The sequence below is a fragment of the Hippopotamus amphibius genome, chromosome 9 (genome assembly GCF_030028045.1).
Source record: "Hippopotamus amphibius kiboko isolate mHipAmp2 chromosome 9, mHipAmp2.hap2, whole genome shotgun sequence".
Lineage (NCBI taxonomy): Eukaryota > Metazoa > Chordata > Mammalia > Artiodactyla > Hippopotamidae > Hippopotamus > Hippopotamus amphibius.
In genome coordinates, this window is record NC_080194.1 from 13260296 (window position 1) to 13280824 (window position 20529).

Sequence of the window (20529 nt, forward strand, 5' to 3'; positions counted from 1 at the left end):
TCCTGATCCAGTGATTGGTTTATCATCATCTCAGAACTATTTTATTCTGTCATTTTATGTTTTAATATGTGGGCGGGGCCAGTGGTCCTCCTTTATTAAACTTCTCAAGTTTTAGTTTCTTGAACAAGCTACTTATAAAGCTGTTGTGTATTAGTGGAACATCCTAATTTGATGCAAAATTATATTAGTCTTTTATTTATTTTTAATTAATTAATTTATTTTATTGGCTGTGTTGGTCTTTTTTGCTGTACATGGGCTTTCTTTTTAGTTGCGGTGAGTAGGGGCTACTCTTTGTTGTGGTGTGCGGGCTCCTCATTGCTGTGGCTTCTCTTGTTGTGGAGCACGGGCTCTAGGCACGTGGGCTTCAGTAGTTGTAGCACATGGGCTCAATAGTTGTGGCTCACGGGCTGTAGAGCGCAGGCTCAACAGTTGTGGCGCACGGGCTTAGTTGCTCCGTGGCATGTGGGATCTTCCTGGAGCAAGGATCGAACCCGTGTCCCCTGCATTGGCAGGTGGATTCTCAGCCTCTGCGCCGCCTAGGAAGCCCCATATTAGTCTTTTAAAACACGTTTTTCTTTCTAAATAAATGTATACTTATCAGTGGTGGAAACACATTTATTCCAAAGAAAAGTATACTTCTTCCAGGTAATTTTTTTCCCCTAGACACATGACTTTAAAATTTTTTTCCCAACTGGTATTTTGAAAGAATTGCTTGGTGAGATATTGATTGCCATTAAGGAAGAAAAAAAAAAAAAGGAAAAAGAAAGGTGTTAGGGGCAATGCTTCCGTCTCTATACCCTCTTGAATATTACTAATATTTATTGCCATATTATGGATTTCAAGAAGGCCTACAGAAAAGGCAAAACAACTTCATACAAATTAACATTTATCTGACTTATTTGAGTATCACTTTCTTTTTGTGGTACACAGTAGTATTCTGAACAACAATTTGAGAAGTAATACTTGCATTTATGCCTCAGGTCAGTGCTAGTATTTTAGGTATTAACTTTTAAGATTATATTTCTATAATAAAAATAAAACTACCTCATTAAAGAGTTTAGAAAATATTGAAAGACAGAAAGGGGGAAAAAGTCACCTGTACTCTAACACCTGTCATCCAGACATGATCACTAAATATTTTAGTACAATCTTTTCCATCTCTTTTATTGTGGATTTCTTTTATAGTTTTCATTAATGCTATATATAGTTTGTAAATCAAGCTTTTAAAACATTTACATCAAAGTAAAATTTCCATGTCATTTCATGCTTTTTCTTTGTGACTCAGGGTGAGTTCTCTATAGCGGTGTTTCTCGGTGTTGGTCCAGGGACCCGATGGGTTCCTAAGACTTTCAGAGCGTCTGTGAGTTCATACTGTTTCAGACATTATTGCCTTTTTCACTGTTAATCTCTCATGAGTGTACAGTGGAATTTTTACATGATTTGATATTGCAATAGGTTGAGTGCAGAAGTAAATGTGAAAATTCAGCTGCATTTTAAAGTCTGACATTTGCAAATAAATGTAACAAGGATAATCTCACTGAATTTTTAAATAGTTATTTTTCACAAAAATGTTATGTTAACATATAAATTTTATTGTTATTTGTACATGAATAAATATCTGGCATTTTTCTCAGTTTTAATTTCTAATATGGTAAATACTGCAATAACTCACATAAACACAAGCTCTTTGCTCTACTCATTTTTAAGAGTGTAAAAGGGGCCCTGAGACTACAGAGTTTGAGAACTGCTGCTCTGTATTATTTCATAGGAAAGATGGGTTTATTTAAGTTTAAAAATGTTTTTAAAAAGTATGTATTCACTTGATTTTATTATTTTGCAAGTGATTTATGATTAAATAGTATATATAGATTATAGAAAATGCAGGCTTCTTTCATAAGAGGATGTTTTTATGCTTTGTATTGTGATGTTGCATCTGGGGGTTGATTTCTTGTGCTTGAATTAAATTAGGGCTGAGATTTTTAAAACAATAACTTCAGTTCTTTGTTTTCTTTCCCCCTAGGCAGCTGAGTATGTCCCAGAGAAGGTGAAGAAAGCCGAAAAGAAATTAGAAGAGAATCCCTATGACCTTGACGCTTGGAGCATTCTCATTCGAGAGGCACAGGTTTAGTGATATAGGATTACATTTCCTTCTCTATGGGTCCAATCACACTACTTGGTTCTGCAGTAAATAATATTTTCATAATCTTAACATTGTAAATGCTGTTTATTGGTTTTCAATTTTAGAATCAACCTATAGACAAAGCACGGAAGACTTATGAACGCCTTGTTGCCCAGTTCCCCAGTTCTGGCAGATTCTGGAAACTGTACATTGAAGCAGAGGTTAATATTTTATTTTATTTTTTCTTATATAGCATTTGATGGGAATTGCAACATACACTATAGTGATAGAAAACAAATTAGGAACATAGATAGCACAACTAGGGACAAGGAGGATTTAAAATGTCTCTTGCCTTTATTTGTAAAATAGGTATGAAGGAGTAATTAAAGTGAATTTTTGAAATTTGGGTCTTTTCAAGCTGATGATTGTTGCATTTTGGAGTTGCAACAACATTAAAACAGTTTCAATGGTATTGGAGTGCTTTAGCCTTTTATTTACTTGTCATGTGTCAATTTATTGCCTCCTGTGTCATTTATTTAGAACTCATTTTTCTTTTTATTCCTATTTGCAAACTAATATGAACGGTATTATAAGAAAATACAGAAACGTTAACTTAGTTTCCTAGGGTATTTTGAGTGTCTGGTGAAATGAAACCATTAGGTGAAAAATTATTTTGGATTTTAATTTTGTGAAAATGCATGGTTTACCAATAAATGTAAGCACTTCAATAATTTAAAGAAAAGTTTTTCTGTAGGATGAAGTTTACATTATACAGGAATAAGCTAATATGAACTCAAACCTATGCAATCATAATTTACCCAATGATACTTCGATTGTTTTTGTTCTTGTTTTTCTTTCTGTCTTGAAATTTGAAGTCAGGCATGTTTATTTTAAAGAGTAAAGGCCCCATTCTTGGTTATGATTAGAAGGGAAGTGTTCATTTTTGAAGACCAGAATTAGCAATCAAGATGATAATAAAGTGTTAATGTTTTGCTAACAGTTGGCACCAAGTAATCATTTTTCAGGTGATATATTAATGAGATTGGAAGGGGTGAGATGGGAATAGTTGATACCCACATTAAGCTGAAAATGATATCCATTTTTTTATAACATAGTTATGAAGTATTCTTATTTGAATATTAATTTTGTAGTATAAATTCTCAACACAATCAAGTACACTGCAGCCTCGTCATAACATTTTCCACAGTAGCTGAAATTTAATAATATGTGGGTCTGTTTTGGACCTATCTAAGGGCTTTAGTCATCAGCAGTACTGAGCAGACTTCAACACAACACAGTGTAACCTGTGATGTGTCCCTCAGAATGGACCCAACCAGCAGCAGATTTAAATTGAGGCTACAGTGTACTCACTGTATTTGTGCTATAGTTTATATTGTATTACTTTGGGAGGGGAGAATTACTGGACAATAGTAGGAACATCGTGTGTGTGTGTTAAATTTTTTCTGTGTGGTTGTGTATGTGGTATGTGTGTTTGTGTGTTGTATGTGTGAGAGAGATTGCACCTTATGTGGAGTTTGGTTGTGGTTTTGGACCAAGACCATATCCTTAAGCTTTTATCACTTATCCTTTGGGACCATTTCTTTCCTTAGTATATCTAATCATCAGAGTAGACTGGCATGAAATTCACCAGGTGAGTGAATAGGCCCGTCTGAAGTATGCTGAAGCCAGGATCACCTATACTTGGTCTTCATTCCACTTTGACTTTACATATTAGCTTATATGAAAACTCATCAGAAATTAACATAATTGGTACATAATAGTTTTTGTATAGTGAAGTAGTATGTTCTGAGCCTTAGAAATTTCTTTCAGTTTCGCAAATATTTGGGTATTATTCATGCATTTTATTATAGCATAAATTAAATTGAAATTGGCTGGTAGATACTCCATTCTGTAAGTATAAGCACAGTGAGTCTGTTTCTCCCATTTCCTAGATGAAAATACAAACTGCATTCTAAAAAAGAATTCTAAGACAGACTAGATGTTATTCCAAAGGGCTGAAAGTTGTCCAAATAACAGGCTCACTTCATGTAATACTTCAGAGCTGTTAGCAGTTGCCTGGTTTATTTAGTTGGTAATGTTTGCAGTTTCACACACGTACACACACAAATATGAATGTATGTATAAAACATCTTTTGAGAAAAAATGGTAAAGAATATATATGTATATTTTATAAAATTTATTTTTCTGGTTTAGTAATTAAGATGTTAAATTGAATGCAGATTTTAAAAATGCATATCCTAAGCTATGTTTTTCTCTTTTCTAATTTGCTCTTTATTTTCACATTTGTACTTTGCTTAGCCTGTGAGGGGCTAAAGTTTTCTTTGGCCATTTCACCCACTGTGGCCTTTAATATTTCTGGAGAAGACGCATAACTTATAATACATTAAAATCTGAAGTAATAATAAGAATGTCTTTAAAGGTAATACTAACAGTGTTTACATAACATCCTGTATGCACTCTCAAGAAAATAAAGTTTTGTTAATACATTTGTTGTAACTCAGTACTTCATGGCGGCAAAATTGTAATGTTTCTTTTATTTATGTTCAGTTAAACCAATGTGTGTGGGTCCAAATACATTTAGTTCTTTTCTAATGGAAAATACATGCATCTTTAAAAACGAGATGATTTGCCCCCCAGAGAAATTTCTTAAGAGAAATGCTACTTAAGAACAAAGTAGCAAACAGGGGGGAGGGGAGGGTGTTTGGGAGACTTGAAGGGGTGGGAGGGATACTTTTAAACTTCAAACATCAGTTGCAAATGGGAACATATTATAAGTAACTTGTAGTAGTTAGTGACACTAGTCAGAATTTTTTAAATATTTGCCAGTATATCACCTTTTCTCATATCAGGGAGCCTTTAGCAATACTTAGCTACTTGTGTAAAATTTGAAGTTTAAAATGTCATCCGTAACCATTACTTTTATTTTTGTTGCTTATTGGAGATAAAATTCTCTTGTTCTAATGAAAGGACGTTTAGGACCAACATCTATATAATTATAATACATACATAATTTCAAAATTAGGCCAAATTACTTTATTGTTGTATATATTATATAGGAGATCACATTTTGCCTCAAGTGCATGAAATTCATTGCTTTCCTCTTGAATTCCAAAATGCTACTTTACATGATTTAGCTATATCGTAAGAGCAAACAATTGTATGACTGTTCTTAAAATGATGTAAGTACAGAGTCTAAGTTTTTATGATATGAAAATAGTTTTTCTGCTGCTTGGTTTTAGTAAAGGAAACATTTTAATACATATCTAGTAGATACACAGATGTCTTAAATCTGCAGTTCAATATGTTTTAAAGTTTAAGAAATGGGAGTTTTTAAACACTACAGATAAGTGAAATACCCATTTAGAGCCTCAGTGCTCTTTAAAGAACCCCTTTTTAGAGTGGTCAGAAGGGTCACTAAATATTAGAGATTTGGGAAAATTTATAGTTTTGCTGTATTTTTAAAGTTACTTTTCCCCCTTTTGGTTTTTGTAGCTCTTCATGTAGCTGGTAATCAATGTGACAGAATATAAGCTACAAATATCTTAGTTTTGGAAGTAATTTGTTTTGAATTGGGCCACATTCATAAGAAATTCTCTTATGAAAGGATGATTTTTATTGTTAGTTGAAGGAGAAATGAAGAAGGTAATGCTGCTGGTAATAGCAACGATGTATCTTGCTGTCTGTGAAAGCTGTAATTCTTAATAAAAGTATATAGAGAATTGATTGCCTTTTATTAAAAAAATTTTAATGTGAATCCTTTTCTTATAAATAATGAGTCATGAAGTACATATTTCAGTTTTTCAAAGTAACCTTTCTACTTGGGAAAAATGACTTTAAAATACCCTTCTTGGAAAATCGAAGTGAACTCAGGATGGAACATGGGTGACCTAAACTGAAATAAACATCTTCACTGTCCATACTGTTTTAATTCCTCTAAGTAGCATTTTAAACTACTGTATTACAATGTTTTGTATATATTGAGCAATGTGATTTTTAAATGCAGAAAAAAAATTTATCATCATGCAGATTATAATTCCTTTTCTATACTTCAGCTTGCAATCTTTTTTTTTTTTAAATCTGTACTCTTTTCTTATAGATCTGCTCTTTTCCTGTTTGTAATAAATGTTGGTCCATGTCTGTGTGATTATTCAGATTGTTCTCTAAAATGCAATATGCTTTTTAATCTGTAGTTCTTAAATGCATTTATAAATGCAATATAGGTGTATAAAAGAAAACAAATTATTTGCAAACACTGAACTGAGTGATAAGATATCTGAAAGTGATATGAATAATTACATACTATTTTTAAAACAAAGGAAATACTTAGGTTTACTATTTTAAGTAGTAAACTTCTATTTTAGGTCTTACTGAAATATCTTACCCATTCATTTTCCCTTCCATTGTAGCATAGATCTTTAGGTATTGTCACTTCTACTAACATTTTTCCCCTTGGGGCCTTTTCTTTTCATCCCAGGCATTGCATAATAAAACTTTGCAAAAGGACATAGTTAATTTAGATAATAAGATTTCTCTTTAAAAAAAAAATCTTATTTTCTGTTTTTTATGTCTTCTAGGTAATTATTTTGTGTGAAGTGTAGTCATTTATCTTCAGGCAAAATCTTGTACTAATCAACCTGGTCATTTTTATATTTCTTAACTTTATAGAACAAATTTATAATTCTTGCAGTCACTGACAAAAATACTGGGAAAAGGGGGTCATTTTCCCCCCTTCAAAGACTTAAAATTTTTAACCAGGCTTTTTTATAATCTGTTTTTGTGTATCTAATAAAAGTTATGGTATGTTCTGAAAATCTGGAAAAGGCATCTCTAATCAGATTTTTTTTTTAAGTATATACATGCCAAAATTTGTTGTGAAACATAAAGGGCTATTGGATCATGCAATTCGAAGTTTCCCTGTGGGTAGTGATTTAGCCTAAATTACTTGGGCATTTATGGAATAAATACTTAATGTACAGTACCTAGTATTTAGGTTTTTTTTTTTAGGTACTTGTAGTCAAGATCTTAGGGGATTAATTTAATATATAACCCCCACCCCATCCCAAGAGATATTAAAGGTATGCTCCAACATGTGGCATCCCTGAATAAACACAAACACACCTAAGCCTTTTATAATACTATGGGGTTAGAAACCTCCATATTTGGAAGCAGAACTAGTCCTAACACAGAAAAGCCTTTTTTAGGGTGTTCTGTGGTTGTGGTTCTAACTTTGAGCTTAAGGGAACATGGTGGCAATTAACTGACTTTCTCTTAAAAGACAAAAAGACCTCATAAAGGCTCAAGTGTTTTCTAATGGGTTTGTTGTTTTTATTTTGTATAGAGTACTTTCAACTTGCAAACAAACAGCTGTTCCTTTTAAGTAAAAGTCTGGCTCAAGGCATTTCCAAGAAATGAAGATATCTGAAATAATACTAGTGATGCCTGTGAAAAGCTGCACTTCTAAATGTGGACAAGAATGCATTTATTTGCTTGTACATAACTTACTTTTTAAACTTTAACTTTTATTACTAAACAGTTTTGCTCTTAGCAACTTTGGAGCAGAAACCAAGTAGTCGGTCAGCATCATGGCATAATAAATTGAGTTCTGTATAAAATTTTCCCCCACGTATTCAGAATCTACAGCAAATTCAACAAAATGGTGAATATTTGCTTTGAATACAACCTGTTGAGAAACTAAACGGCTTTTCCAAAGCTCAGGGAAGCATAACTTGGGGTAAGTTTTACCATTTTGTATGCTAGGAAATGTCCAAAGAAAGATTTTCTATTTGGAAATGTTAAGTGATAGTTCTGAAAATGAAGAGTCTGATGTCAAGGACAGGATTGAAGTGTTATTTTGGAATAGTTACTTCGAAATGTAAAAAGGCCCACAGATAAAATCCCAAAGCTGTGTTTAAACTTCCTGATACTTTTATTCATGTTACAGAACATGTTCATTTACAACCTTTTTTTTTTAAATACTGAGTTTTAGCTCTAGCATATACAGATAATATTATTATAAGTCTTTGTCTAAAGATTCCTGTGTATGGCAAATGGCCTTTTTTTTTCTCTTTCAGTTTCATTGAGATATAATTGACACACATTTTGTAAGTTTTAAGATGTATAACAATGATTTGACATATGTTTCTATTGCAAATGATTACCACAATGTTTAGTTAACATCCATCACCTCACATAGTAACAAGGGAAGTGGTCTTATGTGATGACAGTTTCTGTAACTTTTTCATAATGAATTTGAAGAAGAAAAGAGTGATGACTATTTCATGATGATGATCTTCTTGAAATTTTTTTTAATTCAGCAAACTGTGGCTATATATGTATTACATATTTAAAGCCAGAATGGATATTATGTTTAAGTCAAATTTAGAGCTGGAAGATGAATTAGCTTAGCCCCCTGTTTTATGCATGAGTAAAATAAGTCAAGAGGTTGTTATCTCTTAGTGCCAAAGTTTGCAAACCGCACAACTTTAGGATCACCTGGGAAGCTTTGCAATTATGATACCTGCGTGGCTGACTCATTCTCCAAAGGATGGACGTGTGGGATATGTTATTTTTATGTGTTTCTGGTAGTCAGTTTTGGTAATTTGAAGCTTTCTTTAGAGGACAATAATTAAATCTTATTGCCATGAGCATATCTCATACCTGGCAGAATACTCCCTATACTTGCCTGGAGTATAAAGTGATTGTTCTATTGACTATACCATGTTGTGATTTATCAATCAGTATATAATCAATCAAGAAGTAATCTTAGAGGTATCTACTATTTGCTTGATAGTATTTTTGACATCATGGTGACTTAAATCTGCAGTCAGCTTTAGGGTTGCATTATTGAACTTCATCAGTTGTTTATTGTTTTGCTTTTGCTTTTGTTTTTTTCTAATTTAATTTTGTTACTGGATTTGAAGCCTGATTTTCTAACACCATAAACTTTGGTTTTTTTTAAACACAGTATAATCACCTAAGTGCCAAACTCGTAAAAGTCAACTTGTAAGGAAGTCTCATGTGTTAAGAGAGGGCCACTTAAGCTGTGGCTTAAAAGGATTACAGCAGGGACTTCCCTGGTGGTCCAGTGGTTAAGGCTCCGTGCTTCCACTGCAGGGGGGTACCTGGTTGGGGGAACTAGGATCTTGTATGCTGCACAGCGTAGTCCCCCCCCCCCCAAAAAAAAAAGATTACTGCCGCTTTTTTTGGTAGCTGACTATTGTTACCCCTAAGAATTTTTAAACATATGAATGCCATCTCTTCGTGTTTTCATATTATTAGCTAATGTCCATTCATTTAATTAGTACTTGAGTCTTATTAAGACTTTCTCATTCTTTGGGGGCGGGGGGGGTGGAAAATGTAGTGTCGCAGAGAACCATTCATCATTTCTAGCTATTCCTGTAGTTCAGTTTTAATTCATTTCTAAATGTTTCATTACACAGATGAGTGCAATGTTTAACTCATGTCCTCTTATTTAGGAAAAAGTTTTTTCCTTAGTGGCTTTTGATAGTTTTAAATCAAATGTGATTTTTTAATGGTAATTTTAGTATTTCTGGTTAATGTCTATCAAGAGAGTTGGCTCTTTGCAACTATAATTGAGAATTTTGCCACCAATGATATTTATAGAAGTACTCAAGTAATATCTAAATTTCATAAAACTTAAGTGACAAAAATGACATTACCTTAACAAAATAGCTGGTGAAAGTATAGACTATCCTGGCAGAGCTTAAAAGTATTTGGGGAAGATTACCAACAAAGTAACTTGGTTTCCTGTATTATCTATGTTTAATTCTTTCATCCACCATCTCCTTTCATTAGCAGTTTTAACTGTTATGTAATAAGTGAATTTTTAAGGTTTTGTAATTATATTAATTAGAATGTTAGTAGGTGAGAAAATGCTTAAAACATATTCGTTAGATATCATTCTTTTAGGATGAAAGATTCAGGTTATATGTCCATCACTTAACCTGATTGACCAGTTTTTAACATTTGATAGAAACTTTATCAGTTCTATTTTTTTGTGAACCATAGGGGATTGGGTTGCATACATCATGACGATACTTCAGTGTATTTGCTAGTAACAAAGATACTCTTATATGTAAACAAATTTATGAAATCCAGGAAATTTAACCTTAATAGAATTTTAATCTGCAGTCCATTTTCTACTTAAATTATTGTTCTAATAATGCCCTTTATAGCAATTTTCTTTTAAATCGGAATCTAATCCAAGATCATTGTATATAGTTGTCATTCCAATTTCCTTGGATGTTGAACAGTTCCTCAGGCTTAAATTTGATATTCCCTCATTAGATTCAGATTATATACACTATAGTTGAAAAGCTGCAAATGGTTGTGTGTCCTCATCAGAAGCATGTGATGTTTATTGACGATGTCAATGTTGACCATTTTCTGCACTGTGTAGTTACTGTTTTTACTTTTGTAACTAATAAAATAATGGAGAGGTATTTTGAGACTCTGTAAGAATCCTATTTCTCAATAACTGCCCACTCCATTTTGAATCTATTAATGATTCTTGCCTGAATCTGTGATGTTTTTCTCACATTATCTAGGGTTTTTCAGTGTATTTATTGTTGCATATAAATATGTGCTTAATTACTCAGAGTTCAAGCTTATTTGTATTTGAAAACTCTTGGAAAGTTATTAGCTTCTCCTTGTCCTCTTTTTTTTTTCTTTTGAACAGCTTACTAATACTTGTAGTTAGAAAAGATGATGATTTACAAAATTTGTGCAGTTTATGATTGTAGCAAGTTTTCCAAATATAAAATCATATACTCTGTCAGTAGTGCTTTTAAATTCTGTCACAAATCATAAGGGGAAAATTAAAAAATTTGCTTCCCACTCATATAGAAACTTAATTGATTTATGTAGTTGACTAAATGGCAAATTGTTTCAAGTAAGAATTCATATGTGTTTTAAAAGTCCTGAGATCTTTGACTTGAAAACAGGTTAAGTAGTGAGTCAAAAAGATCATCTAGATAGATATTTGTTTGAAAATGCTATATTTTTCAAGTACTTTTTAAAATTCTCCATTCAGGGTACAAATTAGGAAGTTAACACTTGAAAGGAAATGATTTCTCTGTTAGCAATTAAAGGGTTCTTAAAGCATGGAAGTGGTTATTTTCTCAAAAGTAAGCTGTTCAATTGTAAATTTGAATTTCCCCAAGTTCACAGAATAGTTAGGAGATTTACACTTAAAGAACAGACATTCCAAGTTGAAAGGACTTATTTATATATGTGTCTGTGATTTAATATTTTATAGTTACTTGCGGTAGTTACTTGCCATGTGTCTCAAAGGTAGGGTTAGAATTCTCCCCATTATTACTAAGTGGCCTCATAATTTTTGCTAGTGTGGAAAAGATGTTTAAATAATTGTTTATTTAAAGAAATGCAGGGAATTTGCAACTTTTATTCTATAGAGAATAATTTGGAGGAATAGCAATTACACAGAATTTAGAATCTGGTGACCTAGGATTTATTGCTTTTAGTTCTTTCATTGAATTAATGTGACCTTAGGGAAGCCATTAATTTTTCTCTTTTTTTACCTTCTCAGTTTTTTATTATGAAAAATTTAAAACAAAAATTAAATGAATAGTATAAGTATTATAGTAAATACCTATATGCCTTCCTTGAGTCAGTTATGTTTTGCCATACATGCTTTATCTTTCTTTACACAAAGAATATTGTCCTACATAACCACAATACCATTATCCCACTGAAAAGGAACAAAGTGTTCTAATAGAATTTTATACCCAGCTCATGTTTATATTTTTCCAGCTGCCTCCTTTATAAAATTTCCTATCTCTGTAATGGATGAAAGAAGATATAATTTCATTTTATCTTCTTATAGTGGTCCTTTTTATGCTGTGCCTTCTACTTAAGCTTAACACAGAGATTTCATATTTCTCACTCTTGTCCCTTCCTCTTCCCAGTAGGAAAACTAATGTGAATTCAAGTGTTGTTTCCAATAATCTGTAAATTATGATATAAATAGAAACATCCCATATTCTAGACAAGAGCTGTCTTTATAACTATCCTGATATTGGAGAGTGGGGTTGGAATTTTTTATATTTTTATTAATAAGAGACAACATACTTTATTCTGAATTTAAACATAATTTGCTATAAGTTAAAATTTTTGAGGATCTTACCCAAAATAAGCATAGGATTATACTTGTTCTTAAAAGTAAGGTGTTTTTCAATTATGTTACATTTTAAGTGTAGTTCTACAAGGCTACTAAATTTCATGGAAGAAAATATTCTATGTGGATGTTATTTAAGGAAAAGAAGAGTGAGGATGATATTTTTGGAAGTGAAATATTTTCTAGAATAGATTTTTAGAAATAAAGAGTGCCCTTTAAAAATCCATTGTTGATTTTCAATTGTTATCTTATTGATAGTGATTTTTCCTTTATTCTGATTACTTGCCTAAACAGTAATAGCTAAAAATAATTAGGCCTTTAAATATATTCCAAACACTGTGTTTAGTACTTTTTATGGGATATCTGACTAATCACAGTTTACCTTTTGAAGTAGGTCAGTATTATCCCGTTTTTTTTCAGATGTTCAGCTTTTCTGAGAGCTAGAGTTCTTAAATAGCTTTCCTAAGATCAATACTAAAGTTTAAGCTACTGAAAGTAAATGGGAGAACTGGGGGCTTTATACTCAGATAATGTAGGCCTGGGCTCCTACTCATTAACTGTACTAACAACCTAAAGGACCTAAAATGCAGTTGCAGAAATAGCTAAGTAGCAGGTTCATAACTGACTCCTTTTTTCTTTGCTCGAGTGTTTCTTGTGTTCTTATTTAGCTATTAGGATTTGTGGGTACATTTGAAAATATATGTATAACTACTCAAAACCACAAAGTTGCTACAAATATTTTGGAAGATGGCATAGTACAGTAACTAACATGTAACTGCATCTTATGGTTTGTATAAAATCTTATTTCTAAAATTCTACTTTGCAAAATTCTGTTTTTACCCTTCACGGTTTTTAAACTCAGCACTGTATGCTTGGTTCAGATTTCAAATAGTAGAAAGGAATTCCGAACACAGAAGCGGCAAGTCTTAGTAATTCTAAACTTTTAAGAAATTTCTTAGAACACAGTTTTTAAAGCTCTAAATATTTATTTACATTTAGCATTAATGTGAGAACAAGAAATTTTACCTTTCGTTTCTGATTTAGCAGTTAGGAGTTCTGTTAGGATGGAGTTTTCTCAAATCAAGGCCAAAATTTAAAATTTTGGTAAAGTATGTTACTTTTCAGTCTGCTTACTGAACAGTTACATTCATACTTTTCTTTCCATAGAAGTCTTGCAAAATAAGTTTTCTGATAGGACAGACTGTACTTTATTGTGATTTTTTTTTAGGGGAGGTCTTTAAAATGTTTGAAGTTATGAAGAAAAATTTCATGAAAAAGTAAAAATGAAAGATCGAAGGCAGGGAGCACAATATCTAGCTTTCTCTTTAAGAAAAAGTGAAAGAGAATGTTAATTCCTATAGCTAATGGGAAAATCACATTTATCGAAGATCAGCATTTCCAGTTATTTTGAAACTTGTGGTTTACCAGACTTAGAAATTCAAGGCAAACTTTTTGAGTTCCTTCCCAGACTGTACCACTGAAAACTGAAATATCTTCATGCATCTTCCTGATACAGTTCAGTTGATTCTAAGTAAACCATTATAATGTTATGTGAAAATTTAAATTACTTAACTTGTGGAAGAGTTTAGCAGTTCTGAGTTTCCCGCAGTTGAACTGTAGAAGTGTAGTGTGTTCTGTGATGCTTTATTCTAAGATACTTTTTGGATAGGAAGAAAAGTATAAGCTGTAGATTAACTTTTAAGAGATTCTGTGCAGATTAAAATATGCAGGATTCTGTTAGCAAGCCCTTTTGGCAAGTAATTTTGCATGTGGAGTCCTTAAATCCTAAAACAGTAGGTAGAGTGAAGACTTACAGATGCATATTGATATATTTACCTGGATTATATTCAGATAAAATTGCTTGAAGTGTTACACTATTTTTCTGTAGCACAATTGACTTGAATTTGTGGATTCTGAAAAAAGTCATCTGGTACATTTTCAGACCCCACACTGACTATATTTTCATAACTTTTTATGTGGCTTTGGGCAAAAAAGGTACATGAAAATGCCTTCCTTCAGGTTCTTGCTTCTAGTCCTTCACAGTATTGTCAGCTGATGACTTGTGACTATTTCATGAAATTTTTCTTAATTACAAAAACACTAGCGCAGTTAGAATTGCAGCTAAGCTGTTTGGAAATAGAGCTGGAGAAAACATGAACATCTGAAATTTCATAATGGCTAAAATTACATGAATGTAATTTTGTGCTAGGAAAACCTTAAGTTGCGGTATCATTTATAACTGGGCCTTTTTAAAAACTCAAATGCCTACAAAAATGTAGAAGTTAAGTGAGCAGAGGTTTCCTTGTAAAATCCTTTACAGTTGTCAAAAAAATTGTGTGTTGATTAGAAAGTCTCTTGGTTTCACTAATTTTTAGTTGGTATTTGAGTCTTAAGAAAGTAACAGAGTTAAGAAGCTATGAAACCTTTTATTCTCTATAATAGCCTTCATATAGTTTGAGGAAAATGTGACATTAATTGACCAGAGTGTTCATTTTGGAGGAGGAAAAAAGCCTTTTCAAAGGGAGAAAATTAGTTATATTTTTATAGGTAGATAAAACTTGAGCAGCTACTTTAAAAAGTTGATTCCTAGGAAGTTTTTGCCATGAATAGAATCTGTTTTTACTAAATGCCAGTCCCAGGATACCACATTGCCAGTATGTCTAGTTTATCCAGTAACATAGTTTCCAGATTAACTTCTGCACAGAAAAAAAATGATCTCTCATCTGTTATTTGAATTTTGTTAATGAAAAAATGTATAGGACACTGTCCTTTTATTTGGTTAAATATTAATACGTAAGTTAATGTGCAAGTGTGTACTAAAAGGGACAGTTGCACCAAAGGGACAAAACTTTTTAAATACCACTTAAACTTTCATTGATTGTAGTATTGAGGATTGAAATTTGATTTTGAATAAAACTTGAAACTAATGTTCTGATGTCTTGTGAATATTTTTGGAATACTTAAAGACTGGCTAAAATTTAATGAAAGCACAAGAACTGGGCTTCAAACTTCTCTTTTTGACTAAGTTTGTGAATTTACTTCATTCTCTAAATTTTCTTTTCAAATTTTTATAAAGTCCAAAAATATATTATGGGGTAGATTGCCTGTCTATCTGTGGCAACATGTTAAATTAATGTGAGTAGGGAGGTATTAATAAGAATTGTAATAATGATAATGTATATTTTAGACATTGGTATTACAAGAAATACAATGTTTTTATAGCAGTAAGTAGTTGGGAGTTATAATGGAACTTTGGTCACTGAATTAGTGAGTTCTGGTTCTTGATTGGGTTTGGCTGCTTCTGGAATCTTCAAAAACATTAGAATAACCGTGGTTCTACTTCAAGTAGAAATTGGATATAGTTTTTTTATGATACATTTTTAATGAATTTATATCTGTAAAGTCTAACTTTATATGTTTAAGAATCAGTTATTTCTTAGAAATTCAGATAGGTTGAGTAAATATTAGGAAAGACGTTATGGAGTGAATAAGGATACCCACTTAGGTATAAAAATTTGTGCTTCATAGCTGTGTGATAGATAATTCAAATAGTAAAATCTCCTCTTCTGTCACTCTGGCCTCCCTAAATATTCAAGTCACATTCCCATCTCAAGGCTTTTCTTTACATTAGCTACTTTTATCTGCCTAAAGATATTTATACAGATAGCTGCTTGGCAAAATCCCTTGCTTTGTTCAGATTTTTGTAAATGTCATTTTCTCAATGAAATCTGCTCTGGCCACCATATTTTAAATTGCCACCCTCGTTCCCAACACCTCAAAACTCATCCTTTCCTCTATTTTTTTCACCTATAATACTTATCTCCTAGTATACTGAACAGTTTACTTATTATAGTTTGTATTTTGCACATTGATATGTTTCAGGTATCTAGAACAATGCTTGGCACATAGTGGCACTCTAAATATTTGTTGGGTGAAAAATCCACAGTGGGAAATAAAATTGAATTTGTCATTATTTTACAACTTGAATTTTAATTTTTAAGAATTTCGAGTATGATATCAATTTATAGCAATGTATTTTTCATCAAATTATGTGGCCAATGTCTTTACTGTTAGCATAGGTTTTAAAAATAAACTATCCTTATGAATTGTCTAATACCCTCAGCTATTTATTTTATAATAAGCATCAATTGATTGACATTTAGATTATTCTGTCTTGATATTTGACCTATAAGAAAGGTTTTTAAAGAATTACCCAATTTTAAATAATTACCAAAGGGCATTACTAATTTACCTAACATTTTGAAGTAGCTTTAAAAAAAATTGCTTACTTGTAATTCTGAAATGCTTTCGGATAAAACCTTAAAACCTGATACAGAAAACAAATGCCTGACTGGTTACCAGACAGGTTTAGGTGTATATATTGAAGTAAAACTTCTGAGACATTTGTATGTGTATGTATGAGATAAAAACTTGAGTTTTCACAAGCTGATTTTATCAAATTTCACAGGTTGTCAAATTAGTAAAGCATAAACATTGAACTCTTAGCACTCCTTTTTCACTTTGACTAATGTTGTAAATGTGCACAATGCCAGCATCTGATTGATGAATGAAAATTCACTGACATTTAGATATTTAAAAATATAGAAAGTTCCTGTTTTAAACTTAACTTTATATAGATTTATTTTAAAAAACAAGTATAAAAGATGAATTACTCCAGTTTTTGTTTTTAAGAATGGTAGACTTCTGTGTTAAATATGATTTATCATTTTGCTTTTTGTAACTTTCACCCAAACTTCACTTACTTAGGCATGGTAAACATTAAGGGTAAATTTAAGCTGCTGCTTTATAAAGTATTACAGAGAACTGAATTACACTTGGGAATTCTCCAGTACATTAGAGGAAATATATTTGGTTTATTGAATTCTGTAATTTTCTTAACCTTTGAAATTTAGTATTTCAAAGAATGTTGGATTTTAAAGTTTTTAGTTGCTTTTCAAGACAGTTTACATACAGATTTTTTTTCTAATTTTTTTTGAAGCCAGATGTTAATAAAATATATTGAAGAGGATTTGGGTAATATGGTGAGCTTGGTTACTCACATAAATGCTTTCACTAAAAACAAAGGCTTCTGGGCAGAATTTTAAAATGTCTTGAAGAACTGACAGCCAAAACCTAATTGGAAAACAAATACACACAAGCAAAAATAGGAATGCTGGGAGATAAGCAGAGTTCGTAAACTTTTTCCCTGAGAGCCTTTGTCAAACTGGGAGAACTTGAGCTTCAATTTCAAAAGCTTCTAGGAGTTCAGGTAGCAAAAGTCAAAGCCCAAGCCTAGCCCAAGAGGACATCCTCTTCCTCTGAAGCTTTGTGCAGGTAATACTCATGATGACAGTGAGTCAGAAATAAATCTGTGCTGCCTTATTAACCCTAGGAGACTGAGGAAAGTTGCTGTGGTCATTAGCAGAGCAGAATGGGGAAATCCTGAGATGTTTCAACAAGTTGGCCCTTGCATGGATTTATGGTCCAAGTAAACAACACTTGGGTGGTTCAGAAAAGTTTTGAACCATGAATATAAGGTGGACTGAACCTGAATTATGCTCCTAGTTGCCTGATAATCTTGCTGAGACTTTTTCTGAAGGAATGCACCTTTATCCTAAACCACAGAAGAATATCCATGGATGTTTTCCCAAGGAAATGAGTTTGCTTGTTAAAAACTAACCATGTAAGGAAACCACATAGGGCAGAAACATCTGCCGAGACTTCAAAGACTAGAATTAAGATGGAATTAAGTTAGTAACAGATTAGACACAGGTAAAGAGAGAATTGGAGAATTGAAGAAATCCAGATTGGAGTTTAAAGAAACTATACAGAAAATGTGAAAGGATTAAGGCCACAAAAGATAGAGTGAAAATGTGTCTAACTGAAGTTCCAGAAGTAGAGGAGAGATATTGAGCAGAAGCACAATTTGAAGAGAGAAATACTAAGAATTTTTTTCAGGGTTATTAAAGAATTCAGATTCAGAATGCCTAATGAATCCCAAACAGGATTAAAAAAAGAAAATTCCCCATGCAGACACAAGAATGAAACGACAGAAAAACAAAAACCAAACCCATCATAGAATCAGCTGGAAACAAAAGGACAAGTGGCCTTCAAAGGAATGGCAGGTTGACAACTTCCTAACAGCAACAGGGGAAGCCAGAAGACAATGGAATTGCCTCTTCAATTTCCTTAAAAAACAAACCTGTCAAATTTCTATACCCAGGAGAAAAATCTTTATGGGGGTGAAGAAAGACATTCTAGGCGAGGTTAATCAAATGACATTGTCAAAGTTATGTATTTTTTTTTTTGATAGGTAAGAAGTGGATTCATTTAGAGAAGCACATGCCCACAGAGTGTGGGCCGTCTCAGAAGGCGAGGGGCCATGTGTATTTTTTGACATTTTCCATTATAGTATATAAGTTCCTCAAACTAAAAGAAATTTTATGTATTTGTAGATATATTTTTAAAAGATATCCTTGTTTAGTTAGTATCCATCAGATTACTCAATATTTTTAATAAGATTTTTTCTCCAAAGTCATTCTCTTCTAACAAAAGTTCTCATAAATGAAAGGACTTTTGTTAGAATTGTAATTCATAGTGTATTTTTACCTTCATTTTCTTAGAGGGAAATGTTTATGAATTTTATTTTTATTTTAATTTATAAATAAATTTGGTAAATCTTATTTGGTTGGTTTACTGCCATAAGTTTATAAAGTTTGTGGCATCCAACAGTTTGTTAAAGTCAGTGTTGACTTTCAGTCAAATTTTTACCCATTTATATTCAATAATCTTAAACACTTTAATCTTGAGTAACATCAGTGTCTTGTTCCATTAGTTAACATCCATTTTTAGGTTTGAAAATTATCTAAGTTAAATTTTTATGGTAGTACTTCTGTACTTTGTTTTATCACTTTGTATTATGGTTGATTGTTTTAAAAACGCTTAAATTCTACTAGGTATTTAGAAGTTGCAAAAATCCTTTGCCTTAAAAAGTATTGTGAGTTAGTGTAACAATATTATACATCTAATATCTCAATGCATAACACATGTTCTGTTAGTTTTATGCATTTTTAGAGGATTTGGATTTTTTTTTTAAGAAGAGATGGTTAAGTACAGAAATATGTTTAAACACAAGAGAAACCCCAAAAGGTTATATATTATCTAAAGAGTTAAAATACATATTTGTATATTTTAAAATATGGTTCAAAAACCCAACATATGAAAGGGACCTACAGGGAAAAGTTTTTCATCTACCCATCTTTGACTCACCCAAATCCCCTCATCAGTGAAAAATGTTCAGCTTATTTTTTTCCTCTCCTTTTACATGAATAGTTGCCTCTTAGGTTTTGTTTTACACCTTGCTTTTTTTTCTTTTTTGCTGAACAAAGTAGATTTTAGAGGGTTTTTTTTTTCCTACAAGTACTTTCTCCTTATTTTGTTTTATTTGTCTTCTACTGAAGGACATTTAGGTTCCTCCCAAACTTGTTTTATTACAAACATTACTGCATTGAATATATGTGTACATGTCATTTCCATCTGTAAGTATATCTGTAGATTATCCCTAGATGAGGAATTGCTAGATCAAAGAGTATGAGGGATTTTTTTGACCAAATTGCCTTCCATAGAGGTAATAATTTGAAATCCCGTTAATCATCTTTGATATTGAAAGAGTCTACTTCCTCACGTCTTTTTTTTAAGAATTTTTATTGAGATATAATTGACATCTTTTTAACACTTTATTTTTTAATTTTTATTTCTTCGTTGCTGTGTGTGGGCTTTCTCTAGTTGTGGCGAGTGGGAGCTACTCTTCATTGCAACGTGTGGGCTTCTTAGTGTGGTGGCTTCTCTTGTTGCAGAGCATGGGCTCTAGGTGTGTGGCTGTAGAGCACAGGCTCCATAGTTGTGGCGATGGGCTTAGTTGCTCCACAGTATGTGGGATCTTCCTGGACCAGAGTTCGAACCCATGTCCCCTGCATTGGCAGGCGGATTCTTAACCACTGTTCCACCAGGGGAGCCCCCTCACATCTTAATTCTCAATATACTAATATACCTTAAACTTTTTGCCAGTATTCATAGGTAAACAATTATAATATCAGTATAGTTTGGATTTGCATTTCTCGTATATGAGATGAACCTGTTTTTACACATTTAAAGTCCCTTTAGATTCTTTTTCTGAGACTTGATATCCTTACTCCATTTTTCTGTTTTGTTTTCTCTTATTTGCAGGAACATT

General features: G+C 32.2%; 1 protein-coding gene across 1 annotated transcript in view; it reads left to right on the forward strand.

Annotated features, from left to right (window-relative positions):
* The window catches only part of CSTF3 (cleavage stimulation factor subunit 3), a 73740-nt gene that overhangs the window by 11767 nt on the left and 41444 nt on the right, over positions 1-20529 (forward strand). Inside the window, exons 2-3 of the mRNA XM_057750634.1 lie at positions 2021-2122; positions 2245-2340. Coding sequence (XP_057606617.1) covers positions 2021-2122; positions 2245-2340 — 198 coding nt within the window. The remainder of the gene's footprint in view (positions 1-2020; positions 2123-2244; positions 2341-20529) is intronic.